This window comes from Aspergillus oryzae, chromosome 2, assembly GCF_000184455.2.
Source record: "Aspergillus oryzae RIB40 DNA, chromosome 2".
NCBI classification, from domain to species: domain Eukaryota; kingdom Fungi; phylum Ascomycota; class Eurotiomycetes; order Eurotiales; family Aspergillaceae; genus Aspergillus; species Aspergillus oryzae.
The window spans coordinates 3,655,789-3,678,124 of record NC_036436.1 but is presented as its reverse complement, the minus strand read 5'-3'; the positions used below and the strand labels follow the sequence as shown (position 1 = coordinate 3,678,124).

The 22,336-nt window shown below is 49.7% G+C and overlaps 7 protein-coding genes across 7 annotated transcripts; 6 read left to right on the top strand and 1 right to left on the bottom strand.

The window, feature by feature from the left end:
- Nucleotides 1–63: 63 nt before the first annotated feature.
- Nucleotides 64–2,487, bottom strand: AO090003000592 (SWAP/Surp domain-containing protein; the record flags this gene model as incomplete). The annotated part of the gene is made up of 1 exon (XM_001819706.3): nt 64–2,487. The coding sequence occupies one exon, from the start codon at nt 2,485–2,487 to the stop codon at nt 64–66; it is 2,424 nt and encodes an 807-aa protein (XP_001819758.1).
- Nucleotides 2,488–6,456: 3,969 nt separating this feature from the next.
- Nucleotides 6,457–8,445, top strand: AO090003000591 (uncharacterized protein; the record flags this gene model as incomplete). Its single annotated transcript, XM_001819705.3, has 1 exon — nt 6,457–8,445. The coding sequence occupies one exon, from the start codon at nt 6,457–6,459 to the stop codon at nt 8,443–8,445; it is 1,989 nt and encodes a 662-aa protein (XP_001819757.3).
- Nucleotides 8,446–9,346: 901 nt separating this feature from the next.
- On the top strand, nt 9,347–10,096 carry AO090003000590 (uncharacterized protein; the record flags this gene model as incomplete). Its single annotated transcript, XM_023234952.1, has 3 exons — nt 9,347–9,542; nt 9,601–9,850; nt 10,081–10,096. 3 exons carry the CDS (start codon nt 9,347–9,349, stop codon nt 10,094–10,096), a joined length of 462 nt encoding a protein of 153 aa, XP_023090019.1.
- Nucleotides 10,097–10,483: 387 nt separating this feature from the next.
- On the top strand, nt 10,484–11,314 carry AO090003000589 (dolichyl-phosphate beta-D-mannosyltransferase; the record flags this gene model as incomplete). Its single annotated transcript, XM_001819703.3, has 2 exons — nt 10,484–10,587; nt 10,681–11,314. The coding sequence occupies 2 exons, from the start codon at nt 10,484–10,486 to the stop codon at nt 11,312–11,314; spliced, it is 738 nt and encodes a 245-aa protein (XP_001819755.1).
- A 1,979-nt stretch (nt 11,315–13,293) lies between these two features.
- AO090003000588 (transcription factor TFIIIC subunit TFC6) lies at nt 13,294–15,572 on the top strand (the record flags this gene model as incomplete). The annotated part of the gene is made up of 3 exons (XM_023234951.1): nt 13,294–14,164; nt 14,237–14,668; nt 14,695–15,572. The coding sequence occupies 3 exons, from the start codon at nt 13,294–13,296 to the stop codon at nt 15,570–15,572; spliced, it is 2,181 nt and encodes a 726-aa protein (XP_023090018.1).
- Nucleotides 15,573–16,962: 1,390 nt separating this feature from the next.
- AO090003000587 (uncharacterized protein) lies at nt 16,963–17,805 on the top strand (the record flags this gene model as incomplete). Its single annotated transcript, XM_001819702.3, has 1 exon — nt 16,963–17,805. The coding sequence occupies one exon, from the start codon at nt 16,963–16,965 to the stop codon at nt 17,803–17,805; it is 843 nt and encodes a 280-aa protein (XP_001819754.3).
- Nucleotides 17,806–18,587: 782 nt separating this feature from the next.
- Nucleotides 18,588–21,498, top strand: AO090003000586 (vacuolar protein sorting-associated protein 35; the record flags this gene model as incomplete). Its single annotated transcript, XM_001819700.1, has 5 exons — nt 18,588–18,724; nt 18,809–19,446; nt 19,502–20,496; nt 20,557–21,105; nt 21,181–21,498. 5 exons carry the CDS (start codon nt 18,588–18,590, stop codon nt 21,496–21,498), a joined length of 2,637 nt encoding a protein of 878 aa, XP_001819752.1.
- Nucleotides 21,499–22,336: the final 838 nt, after the last annotated feature.

Here is a 22,336-nt window from a genome sequence, read left to right as displayed (position 1 = left end):
CAAACCAAGTAGTTACTACTACTTAATGCTACATAGCAAAGATCGTACTCATGACATGACATCTCACTCCGAATCGGAATCCGCAAACATATCTTCCGCCTTTGGTCGAGGTTTGCGAACTGGCCGTTGAGGCTCCGGTTGAGCTGAGGGTTCCGGTTGCTTCTCTGGTTGCTCTTTCGAGCCACTTTCTTCCACGAAAGCGCTGTCTTCCTCCATAGGGTCACCATCCGGGACTTCTAAATCGCTGTCTTCCATTGGCTCTCCATCAAGATCGCTCATCGGCTCCCCGTCGAATTCCCTCCCGGGAGCAATATGTTCTTGATCAATATCCATACGACTACGGTCCGCTTCGGGAGGTCGACCTGGGTCAAATTTCTGGGTCGTTGTGTCTTCTTCCACAGACTTCCAGCGACTTTTACTCTTGGAGAATGCATTGGCGGCTCGTTCGGCTTCGGCCTTCTCCTTCTCCTCTCGTAACTCTTCTTCCGTAAGCGGCGGTTTCTCGAAAACCTCATAGAAGTGTTCTTGGCTCGACTGCGGGAAGACACACCAGCCTTCCCATAAATGCAAAAGAGTTCCGACACTTCGTTTCCATTTCTCTGCCTTCAGGCGACCCCAACTATAGTCTTTCTCCAATCTTCCAAGATGTTCGAAGACTTGATGCGCTTTTAACGATGACTCGAACAATTGCCGATACCGCCAAGCATGCCGTACGCCGCTGGTGGCAGAAGAGGAGAGGATGTCGGAGATGAGATAGAGGCCCACCAACTTCGCGGAAGATGTATCTAAATTGCCCTTAGACTGTAAACGAGCTTCCTCTGCATCGTTGGAGATGTCCGCTGCTTGTTCTCGCCGAGCCGCACCCTTTTCCATTTCACGGTCAGGGTTAGCCCCCGTATAGGCGAATGGTTCTTTTATATTCGAGACAATCATCTCCACAACCTCTTCTGCCCCCGCTCCTGCATGTTCAATAGCGAAAGCAGTAACGCGGGCGACGTCGCCTTTCCGTAACTTCGCGTGTGTCGTCGGGAGACGAGCCAGGAGATGAGTTAATTTGGCCTTCTGAAGTGGATTCATATAGCCTAGCCCATCGTTACTGGCACCCAGACTATCAGCAGGAGGCGCTCCACTATGTTGGCGTCTCTCATCTTCCACATCAGAGAGGTCCTCATCAGAAGAGTCGTAATCCTCGTCAGAGACAAACTCATCCATCTGGGTAGTGTATTCAAACTTGATATTGCCCTCTGGAGGGGTCCAGACAGCGCCACCTTCGAAGATTGATAGCGAATTCCTAGGTTTTCCTCGTTGGTTTCCCCTCGAGCTGCTGTTGGTAAGGACTTCCCATAGTTTCCATCGGTAAAATACCCCTCCGGCACTTCTTGCATCCCATATCCATGCCCATTTCTCCTCTCTTTGGACTTCTGGCCGACTCATGAGAAGAGCTTCAAATTCCGGACCATAGTTTAACAAGTTTTCCAATGTTTTGTGTATTAGTCTCAATTGCTTCAGGTCTGCCGGTGCTTTCACTTCGACTTGGGTATTGGGGCCGCTTCTGCCAAAAGATGGCCCATACGAAGCCGGCGGCGCGAATCCACCACGATGCAAGCCGGGTGGTGGAGCACGGTTCAGTCTTCCTTGCACTTCAGAAGCAATCGACTTGGCGCCGAAAGGAAGAGAGCTTGTGGATGATAGGCCCACAGTTACTGGCATCGTCGAGCTGATGGCAGCGGAGGATAGGTGCCTCGAGATCGACAGGTAGTATCCCCATCCCAAGTATTTGTTCTGAAGCGCGCTGACTGTGCTGTCTATATCCGAGGCGGCAGATTCGTTTGCGAGAGTCACGATGGCGGACATCGATTTCCGGTCTGACGGTTGACCAGAGGGACGCAGGAGCTTGACATTATCCACTGACAAGACTGACGGGATTAACGACTTAATCACAGACGGGGAAGTGCCAGGAGGTAACGATGCCAAGTACAGCGTGGGCTTAGCTGCAGCACGCTCGGCCTCTTTCGTATCAACAGTTGCATCCTCCTCATCGTCCGAAGTGCGGAAAGCTGTGGCTGGCGAAGCCGTATTCTCAAAACCTAGCACTCCATGCGCAAAATCCCTGTTTCTATGTAACGGCTGGAACCCTTCATGCGTACGTTTTCGAGAAAGCGATGGTGGCGGTGGTCCTAAAGTTCCAGGCCCGCTCATGCGCGGGCCGGAGCTGGTAAAATGCCGTTTTGCAGGGCCTCCCCCAAATCCAGAGCTCTTGGGGTTGAATCTGTTTAGCCTTCCATCTGCGGACGGTCGATCTGGCGCGGGAGAGTCATCTTCGAATGACTTCACGAAGTCTTCGTAAACAGCAGCGGTTTCAGCCCGTTCTCGGGCACGCTTGGCTTCGGCTTCGGCTTTCTGGCGCTCGAAGAGTGATTTCTTAGGGAGGGCAGAGAGTTTCGCAGAGACATCTGGAAAGCCCTTAAGCTTTGAATCGTCGGACATTGCGAGTCAGCTGCTATGCAGCAAATCTCTTGGTATAGCCCAGGACAACTATGGGGTTGAGGAGTGCTTAATGTTGGAGTCGCTGAAAGCTGTCGGGGCGGAGGCGGGAACTTTTGCAGCCTGAGGCAGCGAGTAACAATAAAAGTACAGCTTGAGGTGCTTGTCTTATGGTTTATCCATTGCTCGTCAACTCCCCTCACGTTGCTTTACCCCGCTATAGGAGTGTTTTGATTTCTAAAAAAAAAAAATTGCACACGACTAAATACTTAGGTAGACTATCATGGCGTCCCAGGTACCAGCTTTACTACGGTTCCTATCCCAAGATGCCAAGATGCCACTCGCAGCTGCTATGGGAAAAGTTATGGAGCTTCAGAAAGCCGGCCTCACATCGTATGGATGATTCCATCCCCGTCCCTTGTGAGGCGGTGCGTGCCTAATTTTATCTTAGTCCTGAGCAAATCTCCAAGTCAGAGTTCAAGGTTCTCCAAGAGATCTTCAAAGACGATAAGTTGGCGAAGCAAGTATGGAATGCAGCAAAGAAAGTCTCCAAAAAGCGCGAAGCTTCAACTGGGAGCACAGAATCTCCTCGAAAAAAGCCGAGAGGCTTGGATCGGAGAGATAATACCACTCCTTTTGACATAGAATGTGCACTCTCTCTTCCGACCACCTCTGCGACCGAAGACGAATTATCAAAGGTTGTCTTACTCACGAATAGAGCACCTCTTGTGCTAGCTTTTGCAGTCTGTGTTCTGAAACATACTATGCCAGAGCAACCGATCTCTAGCAGACTTAGCCTCGCTCAAGCAGTTGTTAGCGCTAATAGTCGCTCAAAAGCTGCCAGCCTGGGTATCGAAAGTGAGAATTCCGCTGACCAGGAAGGTTGGGGAGAAGGACAGCCCGTAGTCAGAGTCCTTGGAAGAGAAGTCAAAGTTCTCAAAAGATGGGACTACAATCCTAGGGAAGGTAAGCCCGAGGGGGTGGCTAGTTCAGAACAAGATGAAGATATCCACCACGCAGACAATGATATGTTAGGTCAGGATGTTTCGGATTCAGATAACTCAAACGGCATGCCGCCATTATGGGGGATTGATCTCGAGGCATTGCGAAGCGCACATCGTGATAACTCGATTGGGGCCTCCAACGCAAATGAACCTCTTCCAATTTTCACACCAGGTGCTGCGCGGTCATATTTACTTAAGTCATTTACGGAAGCATCAAAGGACAATAATCCAGCATCAGATAAGCCGAGCCGGAAGCGTCTCTCTCAAACAGACGCCGAGAAAGAGACATGTTTGAGAAATCTATTGCGGTCTATTGACTTGGTATGCCAGTCTTGGGCTCCGTTTCTCAGCAGAGAGGACTTGGATCGACGAGCATGGGCCTGGTATACACACGTCAGGCCTGCTGTCCAAAGCGGAGTAGCAGGCTGGGGAGAGAAAGGTCGTGTAAAGTTATCTGACATTCTCGCATTGAGGAGACAACCGTGATTGCAGTCCGAGTGTTCGAGACTTTATTGTTAAACAATTGCAAGATTGTCGCACCAATCAAAACGGATTCCAGCCCATGAACCTAGAACACTGACGGACTTCATGCTTCTGCTCCACATAGCATCGGATATCGCAGGATCCTTGTCCACCGAAATTGACACGACCGGTGTTATCCAACGTGTACTGTGTTCTAGAAGCTCGGTATTTGGATAAGGCAGCCGTCGTGTGGGTCAACCGGTGTCGCTATGAGTGGAATCTTGTCACAGACACCGGTTCTGCCACACTGAAGAGTCAAGACTGCTCTCGCCGATGAGAATTTACCGTCTCATTGATACCGCAAAACGCTTCCTACATATGGCGCGCGGGCATATACTACTAGCATTCAAAATCTGACCAGAAGATGGTACAATATAGTGGGGGTGGATGCACGTAGCAATTTCTCTGTCTCAGACAATACATGTAATATTGCCTCTGTTACACCTCAGGACTTCATCGGGTGCCTGCTGGGGACGTTCTTGCCGGGGTTGAATCGTTGGTGGAATGATCATTGAGGGAGACCCATACATCAGTGGAATTGACAGGATGAATTAGTTCTCTTACAGGATATGCTTAACATATTGAATGCTTATCATTCGTTACCCACTGCGTCTTTTTTTTTTTTTTTCTTTCTTTTTTTTTTTTTTTTAAATCGAAACGGATTGTGATTTTATTGATCCTTTAGGACCTGGTCCCAGTCAAGTCGAACGCAGGCGGTCTGTCTGGAGAACCAAACCAGGACCATGGTCGGTACCGAATAGCAGATGTTGTTATGTGTGTACCGGTACGTTACAGATATCTGCCTAAGTTTTGGTACAGATTGACTCAGAGGGTATTTGAGCAAGCCGATCAGCCTTTTCGTCCTTTAACCCTCTGAGATAATCCGCTTTTTTCTCCGTTGCCTCTGTCATAATCCAACGTCTCTGACGGAAGAGGATAAGATACCGTGGTAAAAATGCTATGACGCGGGCGAGGAATCCTCATCACGCTGATCATCGTTGAGTTCTGCCGCATTCGGCCAGATAGAGTTTTCCGGTCCAGGCACTGCAGGGTTTTTGGGAGAAGGTCCACCAACCGTTCCATGATCCCTTCTTTTAGTGCTAAGCGGGGGGGCATGTTTTCTGGATTGGGAACCTGTCGGTGGTCACCAGGATTTTATGCTGTTTTCACTGGTACAGGTGGAAGTTGTCCGAACCTTATATCACCTAGGTATTAAAAACTAGGGTAAAATGTCACTACAATTCGAATTGACGGGTGAAACTTTGAAATTTTCATGACTGGGTAGGTAAATCAAATAGTAGTTAGAACCAACGGGAGTGGCACAGGTATCCGACCCAAGCGGAGGGGCTTCCGGGCGAATCTCGGCCAGTGATAGGTCGTTCTACTGTTTCAGCCCAGAGCCATTCGCGTGGTGTGGCCTCACGGCGCCAATCAATGTAGTCGAGGATCATCCGGTATCAGATTGTTTCATGGAAGCGAGGGAGTGAACTCATGATTTCATTTTCGGTGTCTTTTTTATTTTTATGATTTTCTTTTGTGTGTTTAAATCGACTAAGAATATACTGCTATTGATGGGGTGCGGATCTAAAGACTGTTAGTGTCATTGTGGCGAGGCTGAGCAACCATAACCCGAACCTTTAATTAGGAACATAATATGAACGGTTAATTGAGGTAGAAAGAAACAACTGAGACTGGAACAAATCTAATCAGGGAGCAATAAGAAAATTACAGGAAAAAAGAAAGAAAAAGGAAAACACTTTGGGGAAAAGAAATGAAGGAGAGTGACCGAAGCTAGGACGAAAAAGTTCTGCCAACCATGGGCACGATCGGAAAAAGTAGTCAATCAAGGCACTGTCGCCTCCCCCCAAACACTTAGTGAAAAGTCACCACTTTTTGGTTCACTTTCCCCCCGATTTCCCGCTAGTCCCTCTGGGGGTTCAGGCTCCCAGGCGTCCAACTCTCCCTCTCTCTCATCCTCTCACAACCTCTCTTTCTCCTCTCTTTCCCCAATCCTACGCTCCAGTTCAAACATACCACCGCCCAACCACTATTGAAGTACCATCTCGACGTGATCATCGCCTACTTCCCCCCTCTTTCTTTCCCATCCTACCTTCCCCCCCTTGGCCTCCCTCCGCTCTCTGTGCGCCCTCCGTCTCACATATTTATCCTTAATTTCGAATCCACCCTATTCCATCATTCTTTTAGTCCCTGGAGGCCCCTGCCTTTTTCACCGCTCCTCGTATCAACCCATCCAGTCCGTTGGCCTACTCAGTCGTCTTCGGTGACTGATTCACTCCTTTTGACGGACTGACCTATCAAGCCAGGAAGCCCGCCAGGGCTGTGCAACGCCATGCCGGGGCGTTTCTCATCCGACCATTCTCGCTCTCTCTCGCGATCCTCTCAATCCCCGTCTCAACAATATAATCTAACACAAGACGCCGACTCAATGCATCAGCGCTCTATGTCCGGTCACTCCTCCAACCCTAACATCTTCTCCGATGAATATTCACTAGAGCAAATCGATTCCGAACAAGCCACCCTCACTCCTCGAAGTCCATCCGTTTCATCGATCGCATCATCCAATACCCTCCGTTCGTCTTTGCCTCAACAACAAAAAGCGTACAACACAACGCCAAATGATCTCGGGGTAACAGAGAATCCATTTGGTGATGATGCCCGGGTTTCATTCGATGAATCACCAAATCGGTCCAGTCTACCCCCAAAGGGGGTCGACTTCACCAACCGCAATTCTACAGCGTCCACTAATACCGCCCCTTCCATAGCACAGCGCAGTCAGAGCACTTCATCACGATTTTCCATGCCTCCCCGGGCCCTGAGTCCTTACACTGGGGCTACAGGCCCGAGCCATCCGTATGCGATGTATCCACAGGTCGGGGTCAGCCGTTCACCCAGCATCGCGACCACGTCTACGGTACGGCCAATGGATCGACCGTTGGGCGATGCCAATGCACCTCAGCATCCCTATGCGATGTACCCACAGAATGTGGTGCCGGAAGAAGAGATGGACAATACTATGATTCCACCAGTAGGCTTTCCCGGACACCCCCAGGCATATCAACGGCCACCCAATCGTGCCGATGATGATGTGGGGGACCTGATTGGGCCCGATGGCCATACAGAACAGCTGCCACCTTACTCGCGGTATCCCGATCCAGTTATTCCCAAGGTTGAGGGGACTTTTGATCCTACTCCTGACGCAGGCGTCACTCTACACGATAATTCTCACAGTCCCAATGAGCATCCCCCGCCACCAGTTTCGGAAGTATCGTCAAGAACGTTGGTTGCGGAAAATATGGCGAATCGACGAGATAATGATGAAGAGCGGGAAGCAGCACCAGTAACCGGTGTCATGGCATTTGAGGAGAAGTTGAAGACCAAAGGTAAAAAGAAGGCATGCTGTGGGTTACCGGTCTGGACCCTTGTTTTGGTCGGTGTCGTGATGCTCGTGGGAGCATGTATTGGAGGTGTCATCGGAGGTGTTTTAGGAGCAAAAAAGGCAGCGAATGAGGAAAACCAGCACCCAAAAGGTCCGAAGATTGTCACCAAAACAGAGACCCCCCGGATGGACGCCACCCCCATATCTACGATTCCTACAAATCTACCCGCTGCGCCTACCGGGAATTACTGGATTCCTGCGGACCCGAAGAATTCATCGAAATTCTGTATTGTCGATCAAGATTACAACCCATCGTGGAGTTGCATGAAGTCGGGGAAAATACCTGTGTCTGTGACCGGGACAGAATCATCGCGTAACATCACCTTCTCCAATGAGCCGATCTCTTCATCTTTCACTTATGGCGCTCAAGCACCATACTTTTCTGATCCTACGCAGTCACTTAGCCTAATGATGGATTCCAGCGACCTCAGCCTCGGCCCTGCCCTAACATTCTTTTCCTTGTTTGATAAATTGGTTATTGTCCCCCAGGATACCTTTTCATCCAGTGCAGTTTCAAAACGTGCCATCAGTGAGGATGATGTCATGGCAGGCGCATTCCGTCGCTTGCATACGGCGCAGGCGGGGGACAAACCTTGGTTTTGCTGGTGGAACAGCACCGTGATGGAGTTTTTCCTGTATCTCAATCAGTCCACCAAGGATGCTCAATACAGCTCCACTTCGACACATCTGCCGTCTTCACAGTCCACCGATTCTTTGAGCTCCTCGGTCTCGAATTACCCTCTTCGGATCAAAATGGATGAGAAGAGAGATTACCCAGAGGCCCAGTCGCCCTATTGCCAGCAGATGCAAGTGCTGGATAATGGCTCTGTGAGCCCCATTTCCCAGCAGACGCTTCAAATCAAGGAGTTGGAGCCGACACCGACGACAACGCTCAAATACTCTGCGAGCGCGACACAAACTTACACGGCGACCGCACAGTATGAGCATGTGTGCTATTGTGTCGCATTGACGGATTAGCATCTCATTAGAGAGGGTATCTACTATAAAACCCGAGGAGTATCGGTTGGTACTGCCTCGTGGAGCTAAAGCGTCGGCGTTACCAACGGTGGAAACGGTCCATTATCTTTCATGTGCATACGAATGATTGGTTCTCTTCTGCGGTCAGCTCAGGATGTTGGCTGTGCTGGAATTCTCGCATTGTTTACAGAGTTTATGGCATGCATCATACGCTTTCGGTTCCCCTTGCGACCTGTCTCGTGTCATTTTTGTTGTCTTCCATGATGTGCTTTGACGCCATTGTCTCCAGTGTCTTGTCCAGCATATTTCGTGCTTTATTTCGGCGCAGCTTCATGGCGTTCTTGGGTCGGTGCAGGTGGCCAATCTCAGTCCATCGTTATCTTTTGGGCCAACAAACTTTTGTGTGTTTCTTATTTTGGACTATTTTCTATATTTAACTGCTCGCATCTCGAGTTAACTGTGCATGCCGATGGTCATGGTTTTGTTTGTGGCAGTATGACTTGACGGTTCCATCGTCGAATCCGTTCCGGTTTCATGACAGAATAGGCGAAATATAATTTCTTGATCATCAAATGATCACAATCTGATCTTCGGTTTCCGATTCCCTTGTCCTTGGTTCACTTACTAATCTACTAGTCAAGCACTGGAGAAAATATCGTTGACATCCAATGGTTTTGATCCTGCAGGGTATGACCGTGTGAAGACGTCACCGGTTACATTACCGACGATCAATACCATTAAGTACTCTTCAACGTCCAACCAGTGCCACCAAGGAGAATTAACGATTTTCTCCTATTTACTGTGTACATTCTTGGTACTTGATATTTCAAGTCGACATAATCTCGTGAACGTCTCCTCCCGCTTAATCCATCCACATTGATTACCCAAATTTTGACACAACATGAATCCAGTCTTGCGCTCTCGCTCCATACTGAGGGTAGCCAATTCGTCGATCCCTTCACTCTACCGTTCCCAGAAGGTGTCTCCTATGTCATGGCGGACTTACGCTCATAGTTCCTATGGCGGAGAAGGGGAGACTGAAGCTCAACAGCCGAATAATTCTCGGAATACCCCAACCCGGGACATTGAACATCCAGGTACGTGACTTGTGACGTCGAGCTACGCAACCGACAAATTCTGACCACACCTATGTAGGGCCATCTGCCCCAGATGTCAGCAAGGGCTCGACAGCATCTTCAAGCTCTCAGCCTCGATCTTCTTCCACTTCCCAAGAAGATCGAGATAAGGAAGATTCAGAAGGTAGACCCATTCGAATGTCATCCTCCAACAACGCAAAACCAACGATTACTGACGGACGCCATTCCCCCAATGTTGACTCTGAAGGCAACGTGAAGTCAGATGTTCCCAACGATGTAAAAAAGCATAACGAAGAGATGGAGCACCGGTATGATCGACCCTACAATCAACTCGGGAACGAAGGGAAACCCCCGAAGGGCTTTTGAGAAAGGCCACAAGCTTGGACGAGTGGTGTGGTTCGTGGCGATATCCCTTATGGTCGGGTGGAGTTGGGAAAGTTACTATATGATCGATTAAATGGAACGAGCTCAGAAATTAAACGCATTCGGAAATGTCATCTGGCCCATTATGATAGTTAGGCTTCTAGTTACGATGTAGACCCGAGCGCAATTAAGTTTTACGCCCCAGGGTCTTGTATATATCCTTAGGTGCTACAAAGAAGGGCTAGACTTTCGTATTTCTAGATCGTAGAACCCTCTTGCTGCTTATATATTGTATCATCATACCTCCATGAAATTGACCACTCTGGGGAATAGATATTTAGACCACGCTTGTATTGCCACGGAGTCGTTATGGAAATGCCACCAGGCCGGGGAAAGGCCACGGGTTCCTGAACGCGGATCTCCCGCGGTCGCCGCCAAGCAAACCCATCGCTCAGGAGCATCACTCACTGCACCTACGCAGCTTACGACTACACCGAATAGTCAATTGCGAACGGAGTCTCTGTTGCAACGTATCTTCGCGCATTCTCCTTCGAATCTCTCCCCTCGCAAAAATCAAGATGGGCGCCGCAAAGAACAAGTACACGGTCATTCTCCCAACCTACAACGAGCGGAAGAACCTCCCTATTATCTGCTGGTTATTGGAGCGCACCTTCCGTGAAAAGTGAGCTTTAGTATCCCCGTCTATTTTTCGAGAATCTCTCTCCGATGCTCCATCATCTGCGCTGATTACAGGCTAACCACGATCAACCGATAGCAACCTGGACTGGGAAGTTGTCATCGTCGACGATGGCTCCCCCGACGGCACCCTGGAAGTCGCCAAACAGCTCCAGGAGCTCTGGGGCCCCGAACATATCAACCTGAAGCCCCGTGAAGGCAAGCTCGGCCTTGGAACCGCCTACGTTCACGGTCTTCAATACGCCACGGGCAACTTTGTTATCATTATGGACGCCGACTTCAGCCATCACCCCAAATTCATCCCGGAGATGATCCGCATTCAGAAAGAAACGGAAGCCGACATTGTCACGGGCACGCGGTATGCCAATCGCGACAACATCAAGGGCGGTGTGTACGGTTGGGATCTATTTCGGAAGTTTACGTCGCGGACGGCCAACCTCATCGCCGATGTCATGCTCATGCCCGGTGTGAGCGATTTGACGGGCAGCTTCCGCTTGTACAAGAAGAGTGTGTTGGAGAAGGTCATCCATAGCACCCAGAGCAAGGGGTACAGTTTCCAGATGGAGATGATGGTGCGGGCCAAGGCCATGGGCTACAAGGTTCAGGAGTGCCCGATCACCTTCGTTGATCGGTTGTACGGAGAGAGTAAGCTGGGTGGTTCTGAGATCGTGGAATACTTGAAGGGTGTGTTTACCTTGTGGTTGAAGGTCTGAATGGTTTCTTTGGCCTCTGTTATTTGGGGTCTTTGTTCAGGGGCCGCTCGGTGGTCTTCGATATACTAGTATACCCTGCGTTTCCTTCTCTCTTGCGGCAAAGCTTTCTTGATCTTTCTTGTTGATGTGTTGGTCGCCCTAAGACCTTTCTTTCATGTACACTAAATGTCCAAAATGCTTGATTCCATCTTCTTATGTATGGTTTGATCATTCATGGTGCCCTGATCATGTACACTGCAGCACACTACACACTGTTCAGATACTGAAGGACGCGCTCAACTAACCAGTCCTGACCCTCATCCTTCACATTGTGCGTGGCCCCCGGAATGACACCGCTATATTCACTCCATTTCTCTACCCCACCGGCATTCGTCGCCTCCTTCCACCTCCGCAGAAGTGCCTCTTTGTCCACCGATGGCAGGGCATACTCATCATTCCCAGAATATAACGCCGCCAACCTCCCCTTCACCAAGCCCCGCTTCGCAATAGCTCCAAACGTCTCCTTCAACCTCTGGTCCTTCAGATCGGAGCTAAACAAATCATCCTCCGCAGGCTTCTCTGGACTCTCTGGGCTCGCGAGACTCAAAAATCTCCGACAGCTAATCCCTGTATTATCCGGCCATCCGACCACCGCGGTAAGATTCAGCGGCAGCAGCGACTGTGGCGCTTGCATTCTCGCGAAATTCACCAACTGCTCATACGCCCCGCGAACCTCCTGATTCGAGTGCGCCAAATGCAAGATATGCTCCCGATCCGACACGGGAGCCTGCATGATAGCCCCATCCAACACCGGCCGAGAATTCTCCTGTCCGGGAAGCGGATTCGGCGAGTGCAGATAATGCAGGACGTCCTGGCTACCGGTTGAATGGCCCATGAGAACGACCTTGCCCTGGGGTTTCAGGCCCCGGACGAAGTTCACACACTGCACGAGCTCGGTGACGTCTTTATCGAGACTTTCAACGCCCCAGCCGAGGTAAGAGGAGGAGAGAAGTACATTGAAGACGGTCCATTCGGTGGATTCGAAGGCTTTTGCGAGTGCGGAGACGTAGGGGACGGTTAAGAGGCCGTCGGTGAGGCCGCCGACAAAGAGGAGGCTGTGTTGCTTTTTGGGGCCAGGGTTAAATTCGAAGGCCGTTAATCTCGGGGCCTGTGTCTTTTGTTAGTGCGTTCGGTTTCGTCTGGGCTGAATACTGGATGGGTTTGTGTACATATTCATGGAGGATACCCGAGTGGGATTGAGACATGGTTTACGTATGGCGGGGTCTACGGTGTCTCTTCTGTGGGCTTGGGAAGGACGAGGGAGCAGGAGAACAATATAATATAAATAAGCTAGCCCCGGTCCAATTTATAATACCTTAGACCAAAGAAATGCTGTGAGATTATAGTTCTATGAAATGACGTTTGACGGGCGCCGATTCAAACTGATAGCGGCCCACTGAGGAGGTGGGGTCCAAAGCTGATTCCATCCCTATGATATTTAGCAGCAGGAGTGTTTTCCAATCCTCTAGATTCATAAAACTCTCACACACCAACCAAAAGCATAAACATCCCTATGTACATCGTAGTCACGAACATTAACAATTAGCAATCACCCAAAAAAGCCCCCAGTTCTGATATAGTAAAACATTCATACAAAGTTGACCTAAAACGCGGAACGGTAATATTTTCCTCGTTCCAAGTGCGTAACAGACGTAAGAAATGTAAAATTACCCTTTCCATATCTGCCAAGAACTCCCGCAAACTTCAACGGAGTATGAACGGATGTCTTTCTCGCCTCTTACAATGGAATGAATTAGACTTTATTCTCATGGAAGGCTCGGAGAATATTGACAGCTTGAGCTAGTGGGACTGTGAAGTTGGTTGTGGTTGTTTGTTCGATTCGGACATGACCCTTTCGTTTGAATATCCGAGATCGAGGCTGTTTGAGATCCATTATTTATTTATCCCTCTTCATTCGCGTGAGGTGAATCAGTGAACAAATGTCACGCGCACGCAGATCCACCCGCCTCACAGGCGGTAAGACAAAGTATACGAATGACCCCTTCGAGGCAGCAGGGGTAAGCGACGAGTCAGACAACGGGTCCAAGGTACCCAAGGGAAGAAAAGAACAAGCCAGCGACGAGTCCTCCGACGAGGAATTCCAAGCCAATGACGAGCAAGAAGAAGAGGAAGACGATGAGGAGGGGTCCGAAGAGGACGTAGCTGGGGAAAATGACGGCGAAGAAGCCGACGAGGAAGAATATACCTCTGACCGCGGTCGCGGTGCCCAAAAGACTGTTGTCTCTCGACCGAGACACCAGAAGAAACGGCTCGGTAATGACCTTGCTATGCTGTCGAAGGATGAGATGCATTCGCGGGGTACTCATAGCTCGATGGAGCATATGGGGAAGATGCTCCATATGACGATTACGTTTGGGACTGATGAGAAGGATCTCTTGTCTATTGTTTATGCGCGGGAGCGGTGGTATCGGGGTGTTGATTCTGGGTTTCCGAGTCGTGCTTCGCTGAATGAGGCGCCGGATGTGCCGGATTGTGGCTTTGGGCCGACTTTTGGAGTTGAGCCGGAGGATATGAAGAGGGAGAGGACGCGCGGGTGGGATTGGTATTATGATGGGGATGTGGGAGAGAGGTTTAGGAAGCGTCAGCGTCTGGAAGCCATTACTGAGAAAGAAGTTTATCAGAAGTTCATTCCGCAGGCTAAGGAGAAGAAGCATACAGTGCTGATTGGGCCTGTTGATGATCAGAAAGTGTTCACATTAGGACATCATGAGTCTTTCAATTTTGGAGAAGCTTTTGGAGAGACTAAGGCGAAAGCGAAAGCAAAGCCGGGCACTGGTGGCAAGTCAAAAGGTAAGGCTTTTGCACAGGAAGACTCTACCGGTCGAACTCGAAAGACCCGCGAAGGATGGATTATCAATCTAGGGCAGAAGGTTCAGTGTATGGCATGGGCTCCAAATCAACCCGGCCTCACACAGTATCTGGCCGTGTCTACGCCGATATCAAAAGGAGAGAAAGAAAAGTATCCGGACCCGTTCAAGGACCGTGGTGCTCGAGCATTTAGGCCTTCTCCTCCGTATCCATGTGCCTTGCAGCTCTGGATGTTCAAGGCTGAGAGGGAGGAGTCACTTACAAAGCACATTGATATGAACTTCAAACCAAAACTACGACTGGCCCTTTGCACTAATTGGGGTGATCTAAGACGAATGGCCTGGTGTCCAGTACGTCGAGACCCTCGGGAAGAGGATGATGATGACGTCTTGAAATCTGTCGGGCTTCTTGCTGGTATATGGGGAGATGGATATGTGAGGGTCCTTGATGTCAAGCTTAGCCGCGACCCGAACAAGACTGAATACTGTAAGTTTTCGTGTAAGTGATAGCAGGGCTCCTACCTCATACTAACGTTCCGATAGACGCGGTGCAGTCCCCAGTCTTTGAAGCTAAGCCACCATCGACTCTGTGTACATGTTTAACATGGCTCTCTCCGAGCGATATCGCTGTTGGTTGTGCCAACGGGTTCGTCGCTATTTGGAGCATTGTGCCTTCGCAGAACACTCCATCCAACCCTTTCCCGTATTTTTACCAACCAATCCATTCCACATACGTTCTTAATCTAGCGTCGGCTTATCCAACAAATGCTCATCTAATAACGACTACGTCCATGGACGGAGAGACACGGCTATGGTCGGTTTTAGATCCCCAAACAGACACGGTGGAGTCTAACCGCATGCGAGTGGGATCGCCTTACTTAACGTACTCTCCTTTGCTACACTCATTTCTCTCCAGCGACGAGAACGACTTCGCCCGACTTCTAGCCGTGCGACGATTCTATACTACGACGGCAGTAGCTAGATTTCCCAGCACAGTTTCTTCGCTGGCCCCATGCAGCGTCTGGCATCCCAGCGTCATGTACGGGTGCACTAGCGGTGCGGTCGTCGCGACGAATCCCTTACGGCGATTGTTGCACGTCAAAGAAAAGCAATGGCAACAGACCTGGTTTACCCACGAGTGGGCGCGGGGTGACGACGCAAGCGATCCAGGTATCAGTAGGTTTCACGATGGCTACCGTGCTGAGAGCATTAGCCTACTACGGAACATGATGGGGGATCGCAAGATGGTGAACGGGGTTATGATGATCACGATCTATGAAGAGGGAACGCATGTTACCGCACTCTCCTGGAATCCAAATCAGGCATGCGCAGGGTGGGCCAGTGCTGGTATGGGCTGCGGACTGATTCGAGTGGAGGATCTGGCTACGTAACCGCCTTTTTACATCCTCTCTAGTTCGCTTTGAGGACGTTTGTTATATTGAACGAGGTTCATGACCGCCAGTCTTATTACGTATGTCCTGCATGGTTTATGGTGTTCTGTGTATTGTGCATATTTTCCCTGCATAATTGATTACTTGAGAAAGTTAGTCGATATTCCCAGAGCTATAATTAGACAGAATGTGTGAATAGAGATCCTGCGGATCTCCAGTGACCAGGTAGATCAGAAAGCCCGAGCTGGATAGAACCTGTCACAACCTTAGGCTTCCTTCCGAAAAGACCCTTTCAGGGTCCAAGTGATATGCAAGTTGCATACGGTTAAACCCGAACATTGATCGCGACTTACGTATACTTGGAATGCGACATTCAAATTACATGGTAGACCTTCCGACCACTGTAAGGAAGCACAACTAGCCGATAGCTTCTCAGCGATATCAAAAATTCGAAGGTCATGTGTACAGCTGGTACAGTCAGCAATATGCAAACCCTTCGGGTCTTTAACGGTCGGATACTAAACTCGAGCATGTCGGAGGAATATCAAGACATGCTGACGTTGGCTTTGACGTTGCTTCTACCACGACCATGTACGGTATGTCTTGGCCATTGCGTGCTGAGCGTGAGCATCGATCTCACCATCTAACTATCTCCAAAACTATTTCCATCACGCATAAACGCACAATGATTAATGCATGTACGGTACAAAGAATTAACTTCTTGCCGTTGCCCGTTGCGTGACGCCACAGACGGCAAGTGGGGCACTCCAGCCACAGATGCCGCAACTAAAAAGTCTTGGCATTGAATTAGTATGGCAAAAAATGTTTCTTATTTTATCTCGACTCTTCGTGGACTCCGAAGTATCAACGAGTACGTACCTTGTGAATTCTGTCTGCCTAAACTCGAAGAACTGCAGAGCCACACCAGACTTTGCTGAAAAATAAACATCAGACTTACATCAATCGCATGATAGTGATTGCGTGGACGTCGATCGTCTCTAAAATTAACGTGGCTGGCGGACCTTGGTGGGTGGACGAGGGTCTCCCAGCCTCCTTTGACGGCTGTCGCCCAGGCCATCATGGATGCGCCAGCCTGCATATTACCCCGTCAGATGGGTCTCTCTGCCGTCCGATGATGAAAACTTGATATTGACTAAATAGATTGGGTGGTTTTAGTTCCTTCTAGACTACCGGTTGTCTATCTAGTTGCGGATCATAAATTGGGGGCCATCCCTCCCCTGCTCGGTCTTGATATATCCATCTGGTCTAGTCTATCTGGGGTATTATCCGCTGTATTATCCTCATTCTTCATTCTATAGAGTGTTTATAATCTAGTCTTTACTTCCTCTTTTCACAGTTACAACTTTTCCGCTTCCCAAATCTCTTCAATATGCATACCTCAACATTGCTCTTAGTCCTCTCCTCGCTTGGTGCTCAAGCAATTCCTCTCCTCCGTCCTAAGGCAAATGATATCCTCGCGCGCAGGGAGGTGCCATACTCTGTTGTGAATGTTGGCGGCCAACCTAGCGCCGAAGCGACCCCCGTCGTTGAAACTGTCACTGTCGGCTCTCCTCCACAGACTCCGGTGACAATCACTATCACCCACACTCCATCATCGTCCCCTTCTAGCACTCCTTCTCCCTCGTCTTGGAGCGCCGGGCCATTGCCAACTGGCATTCCCAGCGGAGAGTCCCCGGTCGTGGCTCGAGGACTGAACGCCACTGCCCGGAGAGTCCGGAGGTCTTCCTCGGCGAACAGCACTGAGGTTCATGATCTTGCTGCTCGTCACAATGGCACTGTGTCTCACCTTGACAGTCGAAGCAACAACACTGCCTCTTTGGTTTCTCGCAGTAATAGCACAGAATCTAAGCTCACTGCTCGGAGCAACAGTACTACCATCCTCACTGCCCGTGGAAACAGCACAGAGTTCAAGATTGCCGCTCGGGGCAACGGTACTGCTTCTGGTCTGGGTGCTCGCAGCAACATTGTCAACTCTCGCCTGGCGGCCCGCACCAATAACACCGCCTCTGCTGTTGTCGCTCGCAGCAACAGCACCGAGGCCAACACCATCACGGCGCGCAGCAACAGCACCAACTCCCACATCAAGGCTCGTGGCTTGAACCTCACTGATCGTGCTGTTCTTTACCTTCGTGATGCCCTCAACTCCACCCGCGTACATGACAGCAATGCTGTGGCGAAGAGGAGCTCGAACGGCACATCGCTTGACGCTTAAGGTTGATGCAAAATGTGAAACATGCCTGAACGTGTGCAAGTGACAGATTGCGTCTCTTGGCCAAAGTGATTGGCCACTTCATCGCTTACAAGATGAGCGAAGTGAACAATGAGTTGACGGGTACGATATGAAAAGATTGATGAATATGACGGATGATCACTGGCACGCTTTCCTTCTCATTCTCGAGTTTTTGATGATTGAACTTGATGTTCGATGTGATGATGATACATTATTCATATGCATATGGCGTTTTGTGTGTCTTTCCTTTGGCGTGTTTATTTCTCGGTGGGGTTTGTTCTTTTTCGCCCTTGTTACTAGATTGTTCCCTTAAGAGTTGGCATATTTGGATAGATTAGATGGCTTGAACTTTTCAATGAGTATATAGAGAGGGAGAATTAAAATGCATATATCAAACAACACTGTACGATACTTGACCGCGCTAATCCCGAATGGGTATCCTGTGTACGGCGCCCGGTACTCCGTACGGTACCTTACGTCAGTTGGTACATTAGCGTTCTTACATAAGACGACAAGCAGCGACCCCATCGAATGTGATCGCATGTCAATCCACTGCGCCTCTTCTTCTGCTGTTGTTGATTAATCTTTCCTCCCTCCTGTCTATGGACCAGGAGTTCCCTGATCCTTTTCCCTTTTAGCGCTATTACCATCGGCTCCCTTGCCATTGAAGCACTTCCACCTCTCTCCTGCCATTTTGACAGGTGTTGACCGCCGATACTCAGCCCCCCGACTCTCCCCTCTACTCTCCCACCATATCCGTCACGATGGCCACCCCGATAACCCCCTCCGAAGACCAGAGCCGTCTCCTTGAGGAGGCATTGGGAGTGGTGCGGCAGCAGTCACAGATGATGCGAAAATGTCTAGAGACCCCGGGAAAATTAATGGATGCGCTCAAATGCGGGTGAGCTCAACCTCCCGGTTCCCCCCCAAGGCAGCAGCGGAATCAGTTGGTGTAGGGTTTAACATGTTGTGTCAATTGGTCCAGGTCGACCTTAGTCTCTGAACTACGGACGCCGAGCTTAGGCCCGAAGCAATACTACGAACTGTACATGGCTGTGTTCGATGCGCTGCGACACCTCTCCGTTTACCTGAAAGAGAACCATCCCGTCAACCACTTAGCGGACCTGTATGAACTGGTCCAGTATGCCGGTAACATTATCCCGCGACTCTATCTGATGATCACTGTCGGCACTGTATACATGTCTGTGGAGGATGCCCCGATTAAAGAGATCATGAAGGATATGATGGAGATGAGCCGAGGCGTACAGCATCCTATTCGAGGACTTTTCTTGAGGTACTATCTCTCCGGACAGGCGAGGGATCATCTACCCACGGGATCCGGGGACGGTCCCGAGGGTAACATGCAAGACTCAATCAATTTCGTCCTGACCAATTTCGTGGAGATGAACAAGCTGTGGGTGCGACTTCAACACCAGGGCCCTTCTCGGGAACGGGAAAAGAGAATGCAGGAGCGCCGGGAGTTGGAGCTTCTGGTTGGAAGCAATGTTGTCCGACTTAGCCAGTTGGTTGACCTGGAGGGTTACAAGTCTGGTATCCTGCAGGCTTTGCTCGAACAAGTCGTCCAATGTCGGGATGTGTTGGCGCAAGAATATTTACTGGAAGGTAAGAGGGTAATCGCCATTACATTCTGAGCCGAAGTACTAAATCAGAGCTGTAGTAATCACAAAGGTCTTCCCGGATGAGTTCCATCTTCACACACTCGACCTGTTGCTCTCTGCAATTGCCCGGCTCAACCCACATGTGGACCTGAAGAAGATCGTCATTGGTCTTATGGACCGCTTGTCGGCCTATGCGGCACGTGAGACCGAGTCGTCTGCTGATCCAGAATCTAGAAAGCAAAGCGAAGAAGAAGCGGTTACTAAACTGCTCGAAAACCTCAAAGTCGCAGAGGAGTCCAAGAAGGAAGTACCCGCCGATGCCGATGCCGATGCTGATACGAACGCTGCCCAGGAGAACGGCGTAGAGCAGACCTCAAAGGAGTCAGATGAGGCCGCAACTACAAAGGAAGCAGAGGCAGAACCCAGCGCTAGCACGAACGGCGACAAAGATGAGAAGGCTAAAATCCCGACAGACGTCAAGCTTTACGATGTATTTTACGGGCAGGTGGTCAACCTAATCAAATCGCGTGGCCTCCCCATCCAAGATACCATGGCTCTACTGGTTTCACTCGTTAATCTTGCGCTGAACACGTATCCCAACCAACTAGAATACGTCGACCAGATTCTCGATTTCGCTACCCGCGAGACTGCGGAGTATGCTGATCACGCAGATTTGCACTCTGCTCCGACACAGCAGAACCTTTTACATCTTCTCCTTGCTCCTCTACGCTCATACGTCTCGATCTTCACAGCATTGGCTCTGCCACACTATCTTCCTCTCTTGACAGCGCAGTCCTATACTACAAGGCGGTCCGTTGCAGGCGAGATTGCCCGTAGCATTCTGAAGAACCGGACGCTTATCACCACTACGGAGAACTTGGACCGTGTGTTACAAGCGTTGAGGGTCCTGATCAAGGAAGGCACACAGCAAGCTATGGGACTTGGTTTGCAAGCCCAGCGCCGAGGTGAGACGGATGAGACCATCGAGGAACAAGGGTGGCTTGGGCGGTTAATCCACTTTATTCAAGCTCCAGAAAATGATACCCAGTTGAAGGTAATATGGCCGAACTCAAATCGCACTTATTCCCTTTGCACTTGGCTAACTTGTCGATAGCTACTTCAAGCAACTCGCAAAGCCTACGCCGATGGTAACGAGCGGATCCGCTACACGACTCCAGCTCTCATCACCGCTTCGATACGGCTGGCACGTAAGCTGAAATCCCGCGAGCATTATGATGACAATTGGCAGTCGCAATCGTCGGCGCTCTACCGCTTCATGCACCAATGTGTCAACAACCTCTATCAACGTGTGAACCCTGGCTGTGCTGATCTGGCATTACGCCTATTCGTAATGTGCGGTGAGGTGGCCGACCAGACAGGGTTTGAGGAATTTAGTTATGAGTTCTTTGCACAAGCCTTTACCATCTATGAGGACTCCATCAGCGACTCCCGTGCTCAGTTCCAGGCGGTCTGCATTATTGCTGGCGCTCTCCATGGATCCCGGGGATTCTGTAAGGAGAACTACGACACACTCATTACCAAGGCCGCCCTGCACGGTAGCAAGTTGCTCAAGAAACCCGATCAATGCCGAGCGGTGTACCTGGCCAGTCACCTGTGGTGGGTTGTGGAAAACCCACAACGAGGCGAGGACGATCCCAAGAACGTACGTTTTCGCCCCGTTTGACATCTCCACAAACAACCCAATTTCTTTTCTAACAAAAGGCTAACCGGTCAACAGCTTTACCGCGACGGTAAGCGCGTACTTGAATGTCTTCAACGTGCTCTCCGCGTTGCGGACGCCTGCATGGACACCGCTGTGTCCGTTGAGCTCTTCGTCGAGATCCTAAACCGCTACGTCTACTACTTCGATCAACAGAACGAAACCGTAACCACCAAATATCTCAACGGCCTCATCGAGCTCATCCACTCTAACCTGCAAACGAACGAAGACGAGCCAAACCCCAGCTTGGAGGGACCCATACGCCACTTCCAGCGCACCTTGGACTACATCCGGTCAAGAGAGTATGAAGGTGTTGTGACGGAGTTTAAGCAGTGAGAATGATTGTATGACATGATGCGTGTGTACCTGTTTCTTCTCTGTCTTTGTTCCATTTGAGTTTCCTTTCCCCCGATGAATTACCTGCCCCGCCTATTGTCTGTGTCTCGTCTCTCCTAGCATGCAAAACCTGTAAGATTCCCTTCTCTCTATAATTCAGAACCCCACCTTTTTTGTGATACGATCATATAGGTGTATCATCATCTGTTGTCCTTCGTCAGACTATCATACCCAATATTCACTTTTTATTATTGTCATCATAGAATTTGACCGGTTACTCAAGAAAAATTTGACCAATGAGTGAGTGAGAGGGTTAATATTCCACGTGATCGGAGTAGTTTACTTTGTAACTTGTTCAAAGCTCTTCCAATGCGGATATTTCATTACAGCAGTAGCCTGGATCAAAGTAGTCTACTAGTAATTATGACGAGAACAAGCATGGTGAGATCAAATCGATCGTGCAATTGTTTGACACGGAGAGACGTTTGCTCCATGGGAATCTCTGCAAATAAGCCATACAAGACATGATAATGCCCGTGCGCGAGGATTAACTCGAACAGGTTTAAAAAAAAAAAAAAAGATAAAGAACAACACAAGAGAAGAAGAAAAGAAAGCGAGAACCATCAAGTGGGAAACCGTATGATAAAGACGTGAAACACATGACATGACGCTTGGACAGAGGGGGCATTTCAGCGATCAATCGTTCCCCAAACCGCAAGTAGTAAAAAAGAAAAAGCAAAAAACAAAGATTCCCCATTTCCAGTGGTAGATAGAATTGAATGCTGTGTGATGAAAGCCCCGGTAACGCCTAGAACCCCGTGGGTGGAGAAGAAAATTG